The following is a 19,303-nucleotide window of genomic DNA, read 5'->3' as shown; positions in this document are numbered from 1 at the left end:
CTTGCAGTATCTGAGACAAAGGGCCATCCACTCCTGACTGTTGTGATCCTGTGTCCTCCACAACACAAAGCCAAGCTGGTGTGGGTGTCACCAACTCAGTGTCACTTTGCTGAAGGGCAGGCTGGGCCAGGGCTAGACTATGGCTTTGTGGTTCCCTCGGCTCTGTTCCCAGATTTTTCCTCAGCTACCTGCAGTGGTCAGGAGCTCAGGGCTCCTCATGACACTCTTGCTAAACCTTCCACCTGATTCTTCCTCCTCGGTCAGCCAACCCTCGCTCATCCATCCCTGTCGGCACTGCCCTGTGTTCCTTCCCCGGGGATGCCTCCCCCGATTCTTAGTGACCTCCTTACTGTGGGGGTTCTGTGTGTGCCTCGCTCCTGCCTGTTGCTTCCTGGGACACAGCTTGGCACCTGGCAGAGACCCTGCTCTGGAGTGAAGGGCTGGCCCTCCTGAGCTGTTCACTTGCCACTGAGGAACAAGAGAGGCGCGGAGGTTGCTCAGGCCTCTTTAGAAGGCATGAGACCCTACTCTGGGTCCTTTGCCTGTCCTGAGGTTGTAGGTCATCAAGGCAAGAGTCACGTAGCTTCAGGAACCAGACACCAGGCTATAGGGTCCCTTGCTTTGTAGTTTTGCAAAATGCCTGGGGTGCTGGGCTGTCGTCCAAGAAGTAGATGTCTGTTTAGGTGGCTGAACGTTGCTTTCTCCAGATGGCCTCACACAGTGTCCTAGAGGCTTCGTGCCGTCCAGTGCCCTGATCATTCTTCCTCTTCCTTCTTCAGAGGAGCAAAGCTGTGGCTGGTGACAGCGTAGCTGGTGACATCATGACAAGCGAGGTGATTGAAGATGAGAAACAGTTTTATTCCAAGGCCAAGACCTACTGGAAGCAGATCCCACCCACGGTGGACGGCATGCTTGGGGGGTATGGCCACATCTCCAACATCGACCTCAACAGCTCCCGGAAGTTTCTGCAGAGGTTTTTAAGGGTAGGCAGGTCTGATGTCCTCTCCAGGAGAGGCTGTGGCTCTGGTGGGGCAGTGTGGGGAGCCACATCCACATACCACACTGCAGGTTCTCTGGTCATCTGTTGGTGGCTGCCACCAAGGCCCTGAAGAGCTGGGTCAGGTGGTGATTGGGTGGGACTCGTGGTGGACTGTGAGTTTTGTCTCTGGGCCTTGAGTCAGGAGCTGGCCATGCACTGAGGACTCAGTAGTGCCCAAACTGGGCAATCTGGGAACAGCCCCACTGGGCCTGAGGGTGCTGGGCTGTGGGTGGTGACCCCCTGTGACTCCTTGTCCTCCCGTCTCAGCGTGTGGCAGCACAGGGCAAGCCCTGCAGGAAGCCCTCACCCTTTTTCCACACCCCCACGCCCCCATTGGCCATCTTCCCATGATGCTCTGCAGTTGCTCTGCTTGCATTTTGGCATCCTTAGCACTGTCACCCTGGGGCTCTGGAGTGAAGGGGGTGGCACCTGTTTTTCTAGCTGTCACCTTGAAGTGGAAGCTGCCTTCAGCCTTAGAAAGAGTTCCACCTGCCCTCCCGTGATAGGCCAGAGCAGTAGCCTGATTCTGCTTCCGGGGACTCAGGACAAGGGCCCTGTAGTGTGGTGCCTCGTGGGTCATACGCTGCCCTGTGTTTCAGGAAGGACCGAACAAGACAGGGACTTCCTGTGCCCTAGACTGTGGCGCTGGCATTGGCAGGATCACCAAGCGCCTGCTGCTGCCGCTCTTCAGGGTGGTGGACATGGTGGACGTGACAGAGGACTTTCTGGCCAAAGCCAAGACCTACCTGGGGGAAGAGGGCAAGAGGGTGAGGAACTACTTCTGCTGTGGGCTGCAGGACTTCAGCCCAGAGCCCAGCTCCTATGATGTGATCTGGATCCAGTGGGTGATAGGTAAGTGTCCCCTGCCGTTCCCCAGGCTCGCCGCGGGGCCCGCCACGCAGCTGCCCCACCAGCCTGGGAAGGATTTATTCTTTTTACATTCTTAGGAGCCAGAGAAGTGGCTCAGCAGTTAAGAGCACTGGCTGTTCTGGCAAAGGACCTGGGTTTGGTTCATAGCACCCACATGGTGGCTCATGGCCGTCTTCAACTGTAGTTGTGGGGCATCCTGGCCGTCTTCTGGCCTCAGTAGACATCAGGCACACACAACGCAAATACATACATGCAGGCCAAACACCCATATACATGAAAAGTAAAAATAAATAAATAAATAATTTAGAAGGATATTTTCCAGCATTTCTCTTGTGTAGCCCTGGCCATTCTGGAACTCACGAGATTTGCCTGCCTCTGCCACCTGAATGCTGGGATTAAAGGTGTGCGCCACCACCACACCTGGCTAGAAAGAATTGTTTTGTTTTGTTTGGAGCTGAGGATCGAACCCAGGGCCTTATGCTTGCTAGGCAAGCGCTCTACCACTGAGCTACATCCCCAACCCCTTGTTTTGTTTTTGAGACAGGGTTTCTCTGTGTAGCCCTGGCAGTCTTGGAACTCTTTGTAGACCAGGCTGACCTCAAATTCTCAGATTCACCTGCCTCTGCCTCCCAAGTGCTGGGATTAAAGGTGTGTGCCACCATCCCCAGCTTAGAAAAAATGTTTTGAAGATTTAAACAGTTTATATATGAGTGCCTGCATGGCTGTGTACCATGTGTGTGCAATACCCATGGAGGCCAGAAGACGGCATCAGATTCCTCCAGAGTTGTGAGCTACCACGTAGGTGCTGGGAACAGAATCGTCGTCCTCTAGAAGAGCAGTCAGTGTGCTCTTAACCTGTCATCTCCCCAGCCCCTAAATTCTTAACTTTTATTTTGACTCCCCCCCCCCAATCTCCTTATATAGCTTAGATTGGCCTTGAACTCAAATCCTCCTGCCAAGTGATGGGAGTCACAGGGTGCACGGCCAGGCCAGGCCAGGGTTTTTAAGGAAATGGCAGTGGGGGGGGGGGTGCCCACCAGGCCTCACAACTCATCTGGACTGCTATGCACTGGGCTGCTGACACTAGCAGGTGCCTCGTCATGAGGAGCCGTGAGCACCCCTGTGGACACTGGGCCCGACCCTTTTCTTTGGGAGCTTTCAGCTCCACCCTCAGACCTAGGAAGAGGGGGTGGTGTGCTGTGCAGCACCCAGGGCTGGAGGGCGCCTGGTCAAATCCCTGCTTCTGACTCGGTGTATATGCTTTTGTGTGAATGATTCAGAACTCTGGCCTCTGACATGAAACAGGGTTTAGGGTAGACACCAGCTTGCTGGGGCCGTGCTGAGGGTGCAGACACACACACATGTGCACACGTATGTGCTCACACACTTCTCTTCTCCCCAGGCCACCTGACAGATCAGCACCTGGCTGAGTTTCTGCGCCGCTGCAAGCGAGGCCTGCGCCCCAATGGCATCATCGTCATCAAAGACAACATGGCCCAGGAGGGTGTGATCCTGGACGATGTGGATAGCAGCGTGTGCCGTGACCTCGAGGTGGTCCGCCGGATCATCCGTAGTGCAGGCCTCAGCCTCCTGGCCGAGGAGCGCCAGGAGAACCTGCCAGATGAAATCTACCACGTCTACAGCTTTGCCCTGAGATGAGGCCGGGGCCAGGGCTGGGGGCCAGCAGCTGGCGGGCCACTAGACACACCTGCCATCCACCTTTGACTCCAGTGGGGAGGGACAAGCCCTGGGAAGGAGTGCTGTGGACTGGGGCGGTAGGCACCCGGGCAACTCCCCACGAGGCCTATGGAAAGCTGGGGTACCACCCACAGGACTGGCTGCCAAGACTTGAAGTGTGTGAACTGCTGACCCAGGGCAGCCAGGAGAGTCACACACGGTGCCTGCCGGATGGTACCACTTACAAGAATGGTCACAGTCCCGAATCCTCTTTGGTGATGGGTCACAGTGCCTGTAGTAAGGGGAGGTTCCCCCCTCGCCTCTGCAGCTCCTTGGGAGCTCCTCCCTGAAAGGCATTTTTGGTCAATAAAAGGGTGAAACCTGTTCTCAAATGCCCCAGGTAGTCTGGAGTGATGCTGTGTGTGGGAGGACGTGTCAGATCACTTGAAAGTGCCAAACTGTCACACAAGGACACCAAGTTTAATCTTATAAATATATTTCATCATCTCTGCTCATTCCCAAAGGCCACGCTGACTGGGAAGATCTCGTAAGGGCTCAGCGCTAGAGAGTAGAGCCAGCTTCTGGCCTCAGTGACAAGTTCTGGGGAGCCCCTCACAAATCCAGGCTCTTGAGACAGACTGTCCTGTTGCGCTCATGATACCTTTAAACAGAAGGCACAGTCCCCGAGACGTGGACGTGGCAATGGGCAGAGCTGCCGGCAACCACAGTGCCAGAGCACTAAAGGTCATAGGATCAGGCAGGCCTCTAACCCGGAAGATCACCACCACTGTGGTGACCTGGGTGCCATCTCTAGCTCCTCAGAGCACTGTGATACTTGAGGTGGCAGAGTAGGACTTAACAGGATGGCCCGGGTTTTGGCACTGGTCCTGAAAGACCCAGGCACGTGCCCCCTCCCCAGGATCAACCAGCCACCAAGGGACCTGGCCTCTGCTTCCTCAGTCAGCTCCTGATCCAGAGGGCAGATGTCCCTGTCCGCACCGCCCCTCCAACGTGGTTGAGGCTGAGGGAGGAGATGGGAGCCTCCCTGGGGGCTGCCGTGCCTCTGGCCTCCAGGGCACTACCCTAGTGGTTTATCTATCAGTAAAGGGCGCAGCTTGCCCAAGTAAGAGGACCCTCCGAAGGCTGACACAGTACCAGGTCTACCGTCAGGTCGGCTGCAGCCAACCCAGATCGTTCCGTCCCAGGATCCATCAGCAGCTGTCTTCTGTGCCACTGTGTGCACTGAGCAGGTACCACTTGAGTCTGTCAGGCAGGGGCAGGGCTTTGACCTTGGTGTCCACAGGCCACGGCCGCAGGCACAGCCGGATGGACACGCGGCACAGGTGTTTGAGAGGCGGCGGGCAGCTGTCCAGCTGCCTCAGGGAGGCATGCAGGGCCTGGATCTTCCCTGCCAAGCTACCCACTGGGTGGATGTTGAAGTTCTCGGGCAGCTGGAGCCTCTGGGAGCTGGTCACCATGAGGTCCAGCACGGTCTCGGCCTTGTGCAGAAGCTCGACGTGGCTCTCATCCTCGGCACAGCCCGGGTGGGAACACAGCCTCTCAAAAATGAGGTTGAAGCCAGACCAACAGGACGCACCATGCAGGGAGCAGTTGTAGGCGGCCCCCGACTCCAGCAGGAAGCGCAGGAGCGGGAAATGCATCTTGAAGCTCTTGAGGCAGATGTGTGTGAGGGACTCATGGGCTGGGCACTCGCTGGGGTCGGCCCCGTGGGCCAGCAGAAGCTGTGTGACTTGGAAGCAGAAGCGGTTGATCATCGGGGTCTCCTCCTTGTCCCCACAGACAGTCTCCCCCAGCAGGAAGATGATGCATGTGAACACAGTGTCTCCATCTTTGGTGGTGGCCTTGACATCTGCCCCTGGAAGAGCCATGGGAACAAAAGTGAGAGGCGGCCGACAGTCCTTACCGAACAATGGTGGGGGGTGGAGAGCAGATGTGGCAGCTGCCGTGGACAGATGTGGAACCTCACCTCCCTCCAGGAGGAGCCGGATGTTGTCGGTGTTATGGATCTGCACGCCGTCGCTGCTGGCCAGAGCGTGCAGGAGCGCTGTCTTCCCTAGGAAGGAGAGGGAGGGTGAGGTCAGCGTGCCCAGAGCTGGGTGGAAGCAGGGATCTAGGGCCGAGGGAAGAGCTTCTGGCTTTTCATCCACACAGAAATTAGAATAAGCGAGCCAGCAAGGTCAGGACCTGTCTGCATCCACATAGACTCAGGGTACACTCCCTTCTGAGGCAGCATGGTGACAGTGACCACACTCTCTCCAGGTGCTGGACTCAGGCTGGTGCCCTCCTCCTCTAGGCCAGCTGTGGCCATGCCAACCTTGAGGCACTTACCATTCTTGTCAGCGGCATTGACATCCGCACCAAGATCCAAGAGGCGCTGCAGACAGGGCAGGCGTTCAGGTTCCTCGCTGGCCAGATCTAAGGGGCTGCTCTCATGAATCTGAGCCAAAGGAGATGGCAGCCATGTTGGCCTGGGGCCTGAAAGGCTGCTTGATAAATCTACACACACCCACAGCTGACTGGACCCGACCCTTACCCGGTCCCTCCGGTTGATGTCAGCCCCATGGCGCACCAGCAACTCCACCATGTCGGGCTGGTTCCTCAGGACAGCGATATGCAGGGCTGTGTAATAGGTAACGGGGTCTGGAGGCAAAGCAGTACAGGTCAGTCCCTTCTCGAAGGTTCAGCACCTAGCCTCAGGTCCCCTCCCCAGCATTGCCACCTCAAGTGTGCAGGTGCTAGGCCTGGAGTCCCGGCGGGTTCCGATGGGTATGCAACCTGTGTGTTGGCCTCAGCTTCCTCTCGGTCAGTATTGCCTCTCAGGTCTGTTCCCAAGGAGCACAAAGTGCGGCTGCCTAGCAATGCAGCCTTTGTCTTCTTGAGTTAGGCTCTCACTACACTGCCCTGGGAGGCCTTGACCCTGCTGGGTAGCCCAGGATCACTGAAGGTCCTTCTGCCTCAGCCTCCCTCCATGCCTGACCACAGGCGGGCCAGGTGACCATGTGGACGGGCTTTCCTCTGCTTGCAGGAATCCCAGGTGCCTGCAGCCTCCGAGCATGTTTCCCAAAGACACGAGGGCTGTACTGTGTGGGGGTCAGCACTGGCCCCCCACTGGCTCCTAGGCAGTCTACCTGCTTCTACCTCCTGGGGGGGGGGGACAGCCAGTGACAGGATCAGAGGCTGGTTCTTTGTCTTCGCTGATGCTTAAGGAACCTGTGAGGCCTGCTGTAACTGATACCTACTATGGTTCATCTTCCCACCTCTAGGGTCTGGGTAAAACCTGTAGGACAGCTCAAAGTAGCAGAAAAGCACCTTCCCTCAGCTCTGGGCACTGCCAGGGTAATTTCACCACACTAGGAGTGGAAGCTAGAAAAGCTGGGCAACTCGATCACATAATAGACGCAACACCACTCTGTGGGAGTAGAGATGCTACAATCCGCCGGAAGGCCCACGGGAGCAGGGAGGCCACCCCGTAGTAGACAAGAGGAAAAGCAGAGGCCAGGCCTGGCTGCCTAGGCCTGGCCCCTCTGGGATCCCGCTGACCTTCAAAATTGAGGTTGGCCCCACGCTGCAGGAGGACAGCGGCCGCCCGAGTCAGGCCCAGCTCGGCCATCTTCAGCAAGGCGTTGCTCACACCTTCCTGGTAGAATGGAGAGTGGGTCTTCTGCTCCAGGAGCTCCGTGAGGACTAGGATGCGGCTCTCCTCGCCCGCAGCGTAACTGCACATCAGAGGAAAAACGGTGGCGACACCTGGGGACCAGCTGCCCTGCCCTGTGTGCCCTTCCACGGCCACCCACAAAACTGCCCAGGCTCGGCGGCGGCGGCGGGGGCAGGAGCCTTTCTTGGTCAGGAGTCTGAAGTGGTTTCAAAGCCATCCTTCGGCTTGCTAACAAAGGGGCTCTCTCTCTCTCTAGCTCTCTCTAGCCCCACCTGAAGGTGGCCCCAACGTTCTCACCCCTCCTAGTCAACACTACCTACTAAGCTTCTTGGGCCTGGGGGCTGCTCCACCCCTGCACCCAGCTCTGACAACGGCCCAAACACCTTCACCTTCAGAGTCACCCTCTCCCCCACGATATTCATCAACTCGCCTTCTCTCTAATCTCACCCACCAGACCTCTTGCAACAGGCTGGCCCCAAGATTCGACCAACGCCCGGACGCAAAAAGCTTATCTGGGGCAGCCCTCCGGAATATGCTAGGCTCCGCCAAGGGAGGGCGGCAGCGCCCTGATGTGCAGCCCTCCAGCCCCGCCTCGGAGTTCTGGAAAAGTCTCACACTGCACCCACAGAGTAGGCCTCAGAGGAAAGATCTGATGTAGTTGAGAAAAGACGCCCCTGGTGAGGGAATCTGTCTGCCATTCCAGCTCATGACTCTGCCAACGCCCCTCCTCCGTCCCACCCCGCCCCCTGCATCCCACATCACGCTGCCGGTCTGGGTGCTCGCCTGTCGCAATGCTCCGAATACCCGGGGAGCCCTGCACAGGGCACAAGAACCACACCGGCTTCCTTCCCCAGAGGATCTGAGGCCTGCTGTCTGCAGAAAGCGCGCTCGGCCACAGCCAGCTCGTCTCTTGGCATCCATGCACAGGGAGCGGCGCCGAGGCCCAGATCCCCTGCCCTGCAAGACGCTGCGGGCCCGCCTCGGGCTGGAGCTCGCGCTCGGAGCCACGCAGCTCCCGCCCGCCGCGACAACTACAGGGGACCGTGGCCACTCACTCGTCCAGGGGCTCCTGCCGCTCCAAGTCCTGGATGCCCAGGGCTCCCAGGATGGCATCCACCAGGGGCTGGTACTCGAAGATGATCCTGCGGAAGCCGTGCAGGAACGGCATGGCGACGGCCGCGCGTCCCGACACCCACACGCCACCTCCTCCCGATCTACCGGTTCAGACCCCGCGCCGGTGACTAGTCCTCCGCCCAGGCCGCGGTTCCGCACCGGAAGTGACCCTACCACTCCTACTTCCTGCCCGCACGCGCGGGCCTGTGAGAGCGCGCGTGCGTCCACAGTGCCCCCTGCCACCCGGAGGACCTCATGGCGCGCCTCGTTGCTCCGGCTCCGCCCCGCCCTACGATTCCCCGCGGCGCCGCTAGAGGGCGTCCGAGCTCCGCTGGGGCTCTCGGCCCGGCTAACGGCCGGCTCCCTCCCGAGGTGACGCAGACCCTGTTCCTAGCCAGAACGCTGCTCCCTGCAGCTTGCTCGACTTTGGCCACTCCCTAAGGAAGAGCAGCAACCACCTCAGTCCCCACGCTGCAGGCTGTTGTGGTGCGATGAGGGCCCGGCACCCAACTCTTCCCCACAGACACTGGGGACCATTCTTTATTCTCTGTCCCTTGATCCCCGTCCAAACAGTCTGCCCACTTTCCCAGGAGGGAATCAATGAACCTTCAAGTCCTGGTCTATAAAACAGGCATAATCTCACCTGCCTAAGCTCCTAGACCCTGAGCTGGGAGGCAGGAGCGGAGACTCGGCAGGAAGGGACGGTACAGGGGCCAGGCAGCTTTCCCCTACACGAAGTGGCTGCAGCAAGGCCCTGATGATTCTAGAAGGCCAGTTATGGGAAGGTATCAGTGTTCCTGGAGCTGCATCATAGCCATGGCTCTAGCCCTGTGTGGGGGTTTGTGGTCTCTCTGCCTGGCACCTGCCACCTGCCACAGGGCAAGAGTTGACTGGCTGGGAACAAAGGTTCTTGTTTCAAGACAGGAGCTCGTGTAGCCCGGGCTGGCCTTGAACTCGCAGAATGGCTGAGGCTGGCCTTGTACTCATGAGACTCCTGCCTCCACCTCCCAAGTGTTGGGATGACAGGCTTGGTTCCAGGATGCCCCAGAACACCAAAAACCTTGTGCGGCTTCCCGCTTCTTGTTCCGGTCACCCCTTCCTTCCTCCGTGGCTCCAGCCCTTGGACTTGGGGCTCCTCGGATCCAGAGTGGCTTCAGTTTTCCCTCATGACATCTTCCAGACCCTTCTTCCTAAAAAGGTCACTTTGAAGGTCCCCAGGAGCGTCAGTGGAACTCCGAGGATGGATTCCAAGCCCTGTAGTGGGCGAGCCCAGATGGTCCTTCTGGTCCTGGCCTCGGTGGGTGTCTTCACCTACAACTTGGTCACTTGCCTGGCTCTCAAAGTCCTGGATCCAATGAAAACCTCTTGATGTCACCAGTGGCTGACCTGGGGTGGATTAACAAGGGATGTGAAATGGCTCAGGGAGTGGATGGAGGCTTGCCACCAAGCCTCATGACCCGAGTTCGATCTCTGGGACCCTCGTGGCAGAAGGAGAGGAGAACAAACTCCTGCAGGTTGTCTTTGACCTGTACACACACCGTGGCACATGCATACACATGCATACGGAGATGTAAACACATGCATACCAAACACGTAAGAGTTAACGTGCATTTGTGGAACCCTCCCTGGGTCCTAGCTTAGGCTAAACACTCTGCACGGTGATTCTGTTCAATCCTATTAGATAAACAACACTAGGTCATGAGCATTCATGGCATCGGCTCAGAGAGGTTCCAGAGATTGCCCAGTGAAGCACAGCTGGGTAGGGACCCATCCCTGGCTGTGGATCCTCCACACACACTGTCCTCCACGGGCTTGGAGTCCCTTCAGCTTCTCTGCCTCTGGGGCCTACGAGGGTCTAGGCTTGCAGGAGGGAGGACCTGACCTTTGCCCTTTCGCAGCCCTTAGGCATCACACAGTGGAGCCAGGCTGCGCTGCTGGCCAGTCACCCAGGCTCCTGTCTTTAGAAAGCCCTGTGCCCCTTGACCTCTCCTGTCAGCAAGGGCAATTCTGTTTCCTCCATCTGCCTCCCATTAAGGCTGTCACTCATAGCGCCTACCCATCTGTCTCTTTTCCTCACTACTGCCCCTCCCTCTCTGCCCGACCAGACAAGCCCCATCCTGCCCCCGACTCCAGAACTCCTCAGCCCAGTGAGGGACAAATACATGATGCTCAAACCCTGGAAAGGGCTGTGCCTCCTTCTTACTCCCCCAGGGAACTTAGGGATCACACTGAATAATGTTCAGAGGTAACCTTAATATATAAAGAACTTTCAAAATCGCCGGGTGGTGGTGGCGGCGGCGGCGGTGGCGGCGGCGGCGGCGGCGGCGGCGGCGGCGGCGGCGGCGGCGGCGCACGCCTTTAATCCCAGCACTCGGGAGGCAGAGGCAGGCAGATCTCTGTGAGTTCGAGGCCAGCCTGTGCTACCAAGTGAGCTCCAGGAAAGGTGCAAAGCTACACAGAGAAACCCTGTCTCGGAAAAAAAAAAAAAAAAAAAAAAAAAAGAACTTTCAAAATCAAAACAGTAAAAATTACCGACAGGATATAGACATAGAACATACATAGGTGAATCACAGATACAAAGCCAACAAGTACAAGAAGAAATGGCCGGCCTCTCCAGCTGTCCATCAATAGTGACAACAGCGACCACCACATCTTTAATCTCAGCGTTCAGGAGGCAGAGACAAGTGGATGTTCTCTCTGAGTTCAAGCCCATCCTAGTCTACATACCAAGTTCCAGGCCAGCCAGAACAACCAAATGAGACTCTGTCTAAAAACCAAAACAAATTTTTGAGTGTCTAAAAAAAATTACAGTGTGTGTGTGTGTGTGTGTGTGTGTGTGTGCCCATGCAAGTGTGCACTCTTGAATGCTTCATACTCAAGCTCATATAGACATCAGAAGACAGCTTTTGGAAGCTGGTTCCTTCCACCATGTGGTTCCTGGGGATTGAACCCAGGTCTTCAGTCTTAGCAGCAAGTTTCTTTAGCCATTGAACCATCTTGCCGGCCCATCCTTCTTTGTACTTCTATGGATTTTCTCCTTTTTCCGAGGTATGCCCTTGTCTTAGGATTTCTATTGCTGTGAAGAGACACCATGATCATGGCAACTCTTTTTTTTAAAGGTTAATTTATTTATTATGTATACAGAAGAGGGTGCCAGATCTCATTACATCTCATTACAGATGGTTGTGAGCCACCATGTGGGTGCTGGGACTTGAACTTGGGACCTCTGGAAGAGTAGTCGGTGTTCTTAACCTCTGAGCCATCTCTCCAGCCCCCATGGCAACTCTTATAAAGGAAAATATTTAATTGGGGCTGGCTTACAGTTCAGAGGTTTAGTCTATTATCATCAAGGCAGGAAGCATGGCGGTGCACAGGCGGACATGGCGCTGGAGTTCTGGATCCTCAGACAGCAGAAATAGAATTGAGCCACACTGGACCTGGCTTGAGCTTCTGAGACCTCAAAGCCTGCCCTCAGTGACATACTTCCTCCAACAAGGCCACGCCTCCTAATAGTGCCGCTCCCTAGTGACCAAGTATTCAAACACATGAGTCTATGGGGGCCATTCTTTTCAACCACCACAGTCTTACTAGAGACTTGAAGTTGGACCTAAGCAGGAGTTAAGGAACAGCCCATGTGTTCTTCCTACATCCGAGTCTGAAGGCTGATCCAGCAGCATCTAGACCTTGATCCCTCTCCAGATCCCATCTAGTGACATCCCCATCAAGAAGGTCACTTCCCCAGTGCCCCTGAAATAATTGTTCTGTTCCCCCAAGCCAGGAGTGACACAATCCTCATTTGACTCCCCAGTAGCAGAAGGTCCCCAGGGCTTCCAACAGGGTGAAAGAAAGAACACTAATAGTCAGAGCGGCCTTTGCCTGAGTGTGGACTGGTCCCTCATTGATCCCATTGACCCTTAGAAAGACATCCACCTCTACAGACAGTCAGACAGACAGACAGACAGACAGACAGACAGACACACACACACACACACACACACACACACACACACACACACGTCACGGCCCAGGAGATGGAGATTCAGAGAGAGTCTGCGGGTTTGGCAGTGAGGGGCCAGGCTGGGATGTAGGCATAGAGCCTGGCTTTACTTCCTTAGAGGTCACTCTCCCTCCTGACTTCATCTCTGTCCTGTGTCCCTCACACACAAATATACTTTTGGGTGTTCACACTTGCTCCTTCACCAGCTCTCACACACAGGCACTTGCTCCTCTATCTGTTCAGACTCACTTGTGAACATGAGCACTATCTCTTACACAGACTCTCTGGGACATGGCAATCGTCACACTTATTCTCATACACAGTCTCTCTCTCTCTCTCAGACAGGACATACAATTCATTTCCTCTCATTGGCGCTCTCTCACCTGTGCCTGGGAAGGGCAGCTGCCAGGACAGGTGGCGCCTTGGCCCATCCCAAGTCCTCATGCCTCTCACAGGAGGCTGTGCCCCTTTGAGGCCCTGAGGGGGAAACTGGGGAAAGTCTCCTTCCTTTCCATCCTTCCTTCCCTCCACCCCTTGCTTTGGGGTTTGGTAGCTTTTCTCTCCATCAAGTGAAATATTTGGAAGCCATGGCTGGCACTATCAGATGGTTCCATCACGGCCGACAGGTCCGGCCTCAGTCTTCGGCATGTCTGGGCACTGAGGCACTGAACAGATGAGCTCAGCCTCCTCCTGAAATGCTGGGACGGTTCACCTCCCAGTGACACCCCCTCTCTTTTCCTTCTGTGTCCCCACCCTTATGACCAGCAGGCCCAGCCCATTTGTCCCTGTTCAGCTCCGGGCCCAAGGAGGGAGACAGAGGGCCCTAATTTATAAGTTCCCTCTGTGGGCTCATAGGGGAAACTGAGGCACTGGGAGCAAAGTGTTCCCTCTCCTGGGACATCTGTCCAGAGCCCCTCTCTAAGGTGATACCCCAGTCTGGCTTCCACTGCTTGACCTTCCAGCCCCTGTAAATAGTCTGTGGTTCTGAGCCATGGCACGGAGCTCTGAGGGCCACTTACGGCTGAGCTGGACCCAGGCTATGGCCCTGGGGGGCAGTATGGAGCTGTGATGTGTATACTGAGAGGAAGTCCCACGGGACTGTCCTCATTCCCAGACACATCACAGGCCCTGAGTGTCCCAGCTGCTCCAATGTCAGCTGTATCCCTAGGGACCCAGGACCCCAGGAGAACAGAGGGTGAAGGGCATAGCATCATGGGGGTCCCTGGCTAGGGGACAGTAAGGATTCTGGGCTGAGACTTTCGCTAGCCTTTGCTTAGCCTGAAGGCCTATCTGTCCAAGCAGTGGATGGACTGGGAGATTGGTTAGTTTTCTTCCCACTCCAGAATCCAAGGGCCCTTCAGAGTCTGCCAGACGAAGGTAGTGACTGTGACTTCCAGCCCCATGTGTGGGAAACGTGGCCCAGACCTGTCCCCAAAAGATCTGCCCCTCCTAAATGCCTCCACCCTTGCGTGACTCTAGCCGTGTGTGCTTTGATCAGCCTGCCCAGAGGACTGGAGGGTCTGCCCAGGATGCCGTGATCTGCTCCACTGCTGGCAGAGGAATGAGCCCAGAGTTCTGGCCCCAGCGGTTCCCCTCTTCTCTGAGGCCCACTGGTGCCTATCTGGCCTCGAGCCCTGGCAGCCCAGGGGGGTGGTGGAGGCACAGAGCTCAGGAGAGAGGCCTGCCGGCACCCTCTGGCTGCTAAGCAGAGTCGGACCTGGCCTGCCAAGAGCCAGCAAGAGGGCTTGGACCCCTGCAGGGGGAGGAAGGATGGGCAGGGGTGGGGGCCAAGGGCATTTGTGCCCGGGAGGACCAGTCCTTTGTACCCCGCCCTGTTGGCAAAGCTGACTCCGGGCAGGAAGGACCCGTCACCATCCCTCAGGGAGACAGAGTAGGCCCATGGCTGCCAGAGGAGGGAGCTGGGAAATCTGATCATTAAGAACCTCTCCTGGCTGTCTGGGGAACTTAATTAAATTGCTGGAGAGGGCTGGGAGAGGACCACATCTGGAACCAATATGTGGCCTGCTCTTTTCCCTCTTCCCCTTGGCCCATGTCACTGCTGGAGCAGGGAATTCAGCAGAGCAGGAGGGAGCTGCTTCCTTCGACACGTGGGGAAGGGGAGAGAGGAGGCTGGCAGGGATTGGAACCTGAGCCCAGAATGACCCTATGGTGGAGACAAAGGGAGAGAGAGGCAGGGGTCACACAGCCTCCAAGATGACCGAGGTGGGAAGGAGAGGGTGCTGTGGCCAGGCACACTTTGGGGTTTGACTGGAGTCAAGAGGCTTAAGTCTGGGGCTGAGAGTGTGGCTCAGTAGAGAGAGCACTTTCCCAGCATGGGTGAGGTCCTAGGTTCAGTCCTCAGCAGCGCATGAAACCTGGTACGGTAATGTATGCCTGTAATCCCGGCACTTGGGTGGCAGAGACCAAAGGATCCGTTCAAGACCAGCCTGGGCGACACAAGACCTTAGGAAAAAACAAACAAATAAAAACCCCACAGCTATTTTACAGGTGGAAGACTACGTCCCATAGAAGTCCAGAAGTCAGCGGGCCCTGGCAGCAGTCCTGGGCACAGCCAGTATTTGCCAGGTTCCTGCCCTGGTGGACACCCTCGGGTGTCCATTCTGTCAGTCCTCTGTGCTGCCCTTGTGACTGAAGCTAGGCTGGCTCTGTGGATTTGATCCTGGGCCCGTCTGGACACTGTCTAGCCGTGCTCTGTGGGCCACTTCAGTTGGAATGACTTCATGTAACAGTTATTTCATGCTGGCTGATGCCGGGCATGGGGCTCTCCTCTAGGGAGGCTACAATGTATCCAGCAGGCAGCTGGTCCGAGCCCCACAGCTGAGGCTGGAACTGTCCGGAATGTGGGCAGGAATCCACTTCCAGGGTGAACCCAAGCAACAGGGTTTCTCTCTGTCCTGTGGAGCAAGAACCCCCAGTGCCGGTCAGTCCTCCAGACAGGAACAGATGTGCAGATGGCCAGCCTTGACTCCTGAGGATATCCCACAAAGGCCCAGGCCTCTCATGCAGTCGGTTCTGCGGCAATCCAGGCTTACTTGCCAGCTGCCTCCTAGGTCCCAGGTCCCAGGCCGGTCAGCTCTCCTGCTCTCCAGGCAGGGCTGTGGGGGAGAAGACACTTCCCAGCCTCCCGGCTGGGAGACTGCCTCTGGGTAAGCTTTGTTCCTCTCAAACCCGACACAGCTCCTAAGGGCCAGCCTCTCCTGTGTGACGTCCTTCAAAGCAGCGTTGTGCCCGCAGAGGCTCTGTCCTCAGAGGAGCACCCACATGTGACAACCGGGGACCTCACTTCCACATGTCAGAGTGGCTCACACCCAGCACTGCTACTCTGCCTGGTTCCCAAGCCACAGCAGGCTGAGGATGGAGCTTGTACATATTAATGGTATGGATGTCCAGGACCTTGTCCTGTAAGGATGAGTTACATCCCTACTCCTGAGAGATTTTGAAATGTCACTTGAGCTCTCTGGTGTAGTGAGGAAGGTGAGGCACAGTAAGATTAAAAAAAAAAAAAGCAAAAACAAACAAACAAAAAAAAAACAACAAAGAGGAAAAAAACCCCAAACCACTGGGCAAGTAGGGCCAGCTAGTGCTCTGTGGGTCTGTCCCACACTAAACGTCCCAGCTAGCTGCCCCTACACCTGGTCCCCTTTGCTGGATGCTGCTAACACCCAGGACCCCTCCCTCACCTTCCCTCCTTGGTTTTCCTTTAGTACAGGCCCAGCGGCCCCTCTGTAGGCATGGGCCTGTCCCAAATAGCACGAGAAGGCCCGCCATAAAACTGTCCACAGTTGCTGGGCTTGGCAGCACACGCCTTGGTCTCAGCACTGGGAAGCAGAAACAGGGCAAAGCTCTCTATGGGTTTGAGGCTAGCTTGGTCTACGTAGTGAAGCCCAGTCTCAAAATAAACAAACAGGAACAACAAACCCCTGGTGACAGATATTTGAGAGTGTCAGGGGAAGGAGGTGGATGGCAGCTGGTACTGGGCCTTAGATACCCACCACGGGGCAGAGCAGGCCGGCCGCCGCCACAGCTCCATACAACACAGCTCAGAGAGATTCTCGGCAGAGAGGAGGATCCGAGGGACCTGGGAAGCCAGCAGCCCCTGACGGGGCAAGGAGCCCCAGGCCAAGCTCCATTTGACTGCAGATCTGCACACCACACATGCCCTGAGCTGTGCTTCCTCGGGGAGGAGCGGGGAGCCCTTCTGGAATCTAGGGGGCCAGGGCTGAGTATCATAGGCAGGCAGGGTGGGAAGGGGAAGGTGGGGAAGCTGTCCTGAGGAATGTGGGTGATCAGATGGGCAAGGGTGGTGGGGTGTGTTCAGGTGCACAGGGAGCGGTTACCAAAGCCTGCTTAAGTCCCTGGGAGGGACCTGACACGGACCCTTGAAACAAAGTGGCAGACCTCATCCTGGCGCCTGTCTGAGACCCTGACAAGGTGATGATGTACAGATTTTTAAATAAACCATCCTCATTAGCCACACATTGTCTGCTGGGGGAAAATGATGCATGCCTTTCCTCATGAGGAGGAGGAAAAGGAAGAAATTTCATTATTACAGATTGCTTTATTTAAAAATCCTCGCTCCATGGCCTGGTTCAGTCTACAGGACGGCCATGCTCAGTAGACTCTTCCGGATGCCTCTGCCTGTTCTCTCTTTATCTCTACAATAAACCTTCTCCTCCACCACACACACACACACACACACACACACACACACACACACACACACACACACACACACACAAATCCTCAGGAACGTCTCTTTGCAAAGAACTCGGGAGGGATTTGAGGCTGGATCTTTGAGCAGGTTTCCTGTCCTGCTAACGAGAGTGAGGGATTGAGGGTAATTCAAGGCTCCCTGAAGAAGGGTGTGTTAATCTGCACGCCTCAAGAAATTTAAGCGGACCACTGAATCCCAGTAAATCAGAGGGAAGGAGAGCTGGGAGGAGCCTCCCCTCCGCCTTTTTACGGTTTTCCCCCACCTTAGAACTCTGTTCTCTTTGATCGTAAAAATAGTCATATTTCAACCCCCCTCCCCATATCAGCAATCAGCGAACTAAGGAAGTGGGAGCCCGCAGGGAGTTTCCCCTCAGATTAGACCCTTGCCGTAATTATTTAGCGCCTGCCTGGATGGGGTAGGCGGGGAACCGCCCTCCTGGCGAGGGTTCAAGGGTAAGTTATAAATGAGAGGAACGATTATTGCCCCAATTAGCCATCAAGCTGGGAGCCTTGTCCACAGCCTTAGGCCCCGCCCAGGCCTCTCTGCACCCCAACTCGGTTCCGTGTGAGCCGCAGGGCTTCCTCCCAGGCGCCGCCTCCCCCCACGGCGACAGTAATCACAGCAAGATGTTGATGAGCCCCGGCGAGCTCAGAGCAGCGCCCCAGGGCTTCAGGGAGGTCCTGGGCATCCCCAGCCTTGTCTGTGCCCCATCATTTAGGGGCAACCTTCTCCTGATTTCCCTAGGGCCAGAGGAAGAGGCAGGGGGTTGAGCTGAGGTGGGGGTAGGGTCCCAGGCTTGGGGTGTTCAAGTGTTCTCCATCCCTGGGAGTCCTCAGAGTGACAGCCCCATCTGTCACTTACAGGACTGGAGTGGTTGAGCCCAGCAGGGTTTAGTCCCAGGCTTAGGCAGTCCAAGTCCTTGGGCACTAGGGTTTGTGTCCTGGTACCCACCTAAGATTGATCAGTATGCAGTAGGTGCTCAATAAATGGCTGTGGAATGAGTAACTTGGGTGTTTTTCTTTTTCTTTCCTTCCTTCCCTCCCTCCCTCCCTCCCTTCCTGCCTCCTCCCTCCCAGCCTCCTTTCTTCTTTTCTTCCTTCCTTCAAGACAGACAGACTTACTCTGATATGTCCCATGATTGACTTTAAGGTTTCCAGTAGTCAAGACAAAAAGGGAAATATGATGGCTCTCAGTATTTGGTCGTTGTATTTATTTATTCATTTATTTTCAAGGATAATTCTGAAAGAAGAAAACACGTATTTCCATCCTTCAGTTCCCATGGACACCCTGGCACGGTAGTTAGGAGCCTGGCAAAAGAAAGGGTGGCAGAGTTTAAGCTCTGCTCGAGTCTGGTCTGTGTCTCCTTTCCTTGCAGGTTCTGAGGAGGCTGGGGGTGGAGGAGGCTCCTGAGGCTTCCGGGCTCAGAGTGAGGCCCACTGTGGTTGAGCCTCTGCTACCCTGAGTGTATTTTAATCTTTGAATCTGTTCAGAAAGGTACACTGTCCTTCAGTGTCGTGGAGGATGGCCCACAGATGCCCAGTCAACAGACGGCCAAGTTCCTCACGCCAGCAGGGTCACACCTGCTTATAACTGCATGGCCTGCCCTCTGCCTAAAGCATCTCTAGGTTACAAGGGTTCCCCAACGCAACACACATGCTGGGTGATGGGCTCATACCATATTGCGCAGGAATAATGACAGGGAAAAACATCTGGATGTGTTCAACACAACTGTATTATTAATATTTATTTATTTATTTAAAATTTAAACATTTATTTATTTATTATGTACACAGTGTTCTGTCTGCATGTATGCCTGCATGCCAGAAGAGGGCACCAGATCTCATTATAGATGGTTGTGAGCCACCATGTGGGTGCTGGGAATTGAACTCAGGACCTCTGGAAGAGCAGTCAGTGCTCTTAACCTCTGAGCCATCTCTCCAGCCCTTATTTATTTATTTATTTATTTATTTATTTATTTATTTATTTATTTATTTATTTTTGAGACAGGATTTCTCTGTGTAGCCCTGGCTGTCCTGGAACTCACTCTGTAGACCAGGCTGGCCTCGAACTCACAGAGATCTACCTGCCTCTGCCTCCTAAATTCTGGGATTAAAGGTTTGTACCGAGCCGGGTGGTGGTGGTGCACGCCTTTAATCCCAGCATTCGGGAGGCAGAGGCAGGCGAATCTCTGTGAAT

General features: G+C 55.7%; 2 protein-coding genes and 1 non-coding gene across 6 annotated transcripts in view; 1 reads left to right on the top strand and 2 right to left on the bottom strand.

Moving 5' to 3' along the window:
- Positions 1-3,980, top strand: part of Ntmt1 (N-terminal Xaa-Pro-Lys N-methyltransferase 1) — a 17,271-nt gene extending 13,291 nt beyond the window's left edge. For 2 of the 4 annotated variants that reach the window (XM_037204586.1, XM_028884629.2), the window contains exons 2-4: positions 780-983; positions 1,639-1,891; positions 3,312-3,980. In XM_037204586.1, coding sequence (XP_037060481.1) covers positions 822-983; positions 1,639-1,891; positions 3,312-3,568 — 672 coding nt within the window. In that variant the 5' untranslated portion in view covers positions 780-821 and the 3' untranslated portion in view covers positions 3,569-3,980. Of the gene's footprint in view, positions 1-779; positions 984-1,638; positions 1,892-3,311 lie in introns of those variants that run through there. The other 2 variants (XM_028884631.1, XM_028884632.1) reach the window with 2 other exon arrangements.
- On the bottom strand, positions 2,355-2,430 carry Trnaa-agc. The gene has a single exon. It is a non-coding gene; the product is annotated as a tRNA-Ala (tRNA).
- Positions 3,981-4,065: 85 nt separating the features above from the next.
- Positions 4,066-8,541, bottom strand: Asb6 (ankyrin repeat and SOCS box containing 6). The gene is made up of 6 exons (XM_028884628.2): positions 8,318-8,541; positions 7,148-7,323; positions 6,141-6,247; positions 5,936-6,044; positions 5,574-5,660; positions 4,066-5,462 (listed from the first exon to the last, which is right to left on the bottom strand). Exons 1-6 carry the CDS (start codon positions 8,428-8,430, stop codon positions 4,798-4,800), a joined length of 1,257 nt encoding a protein of 418 aa, XP_028740461.1. The 5' UTR covers positions 8,431-8,541; the 3' UTR covers positions 4,066-4,797.
- Positions 8,542-19,303: the final 10,762 nt, after the last annotated feature.

This window comes from Peromyscus leucopus, chromosome 4, assembly GCF_004664715.2.
Source record: "Peromyscus leucopus breed LL Stock chromosome 4, UCI_PerLeu_2.1, whole genome shotgun sequence".
In the NCBI taxonomy this organism is placed as follows: domain Eukaryota; kingdom Metazoa; phylum Chordata; class Mammalia; order Rodentia; family Cricetidae; genus Peromyscus; species Peromyscus leucopus.
This window is presented reverse-complemented; position numbering and strand designations above follow the sequence as displayed.

Bases quoted from the DNA above. Each gene is read 5' to 3' on its own strand.
- Asb6 (XM_028884628.2), bottom strand. From the start codon at position 8,430: ATGCCGTTCCTGCACGGCTTCCGCAGGATCATCTTCGAGTACCAGCCC. The intron at 6,248-7,147 runs GTCAGCGGGATC...CTTTGCCTCCAG, and splicing joins GGCCAACCTCAATTTTGAAG to ACCCCGTTACCTATTACACA. The intron at 5,463-5,573 runs GTGAGGTTCCAC...TGGCTCTTCCAG, and splicing joins CCGGCTCCTCCTGGAGGGAG to GGGCAGATGTCAAGGCCACC.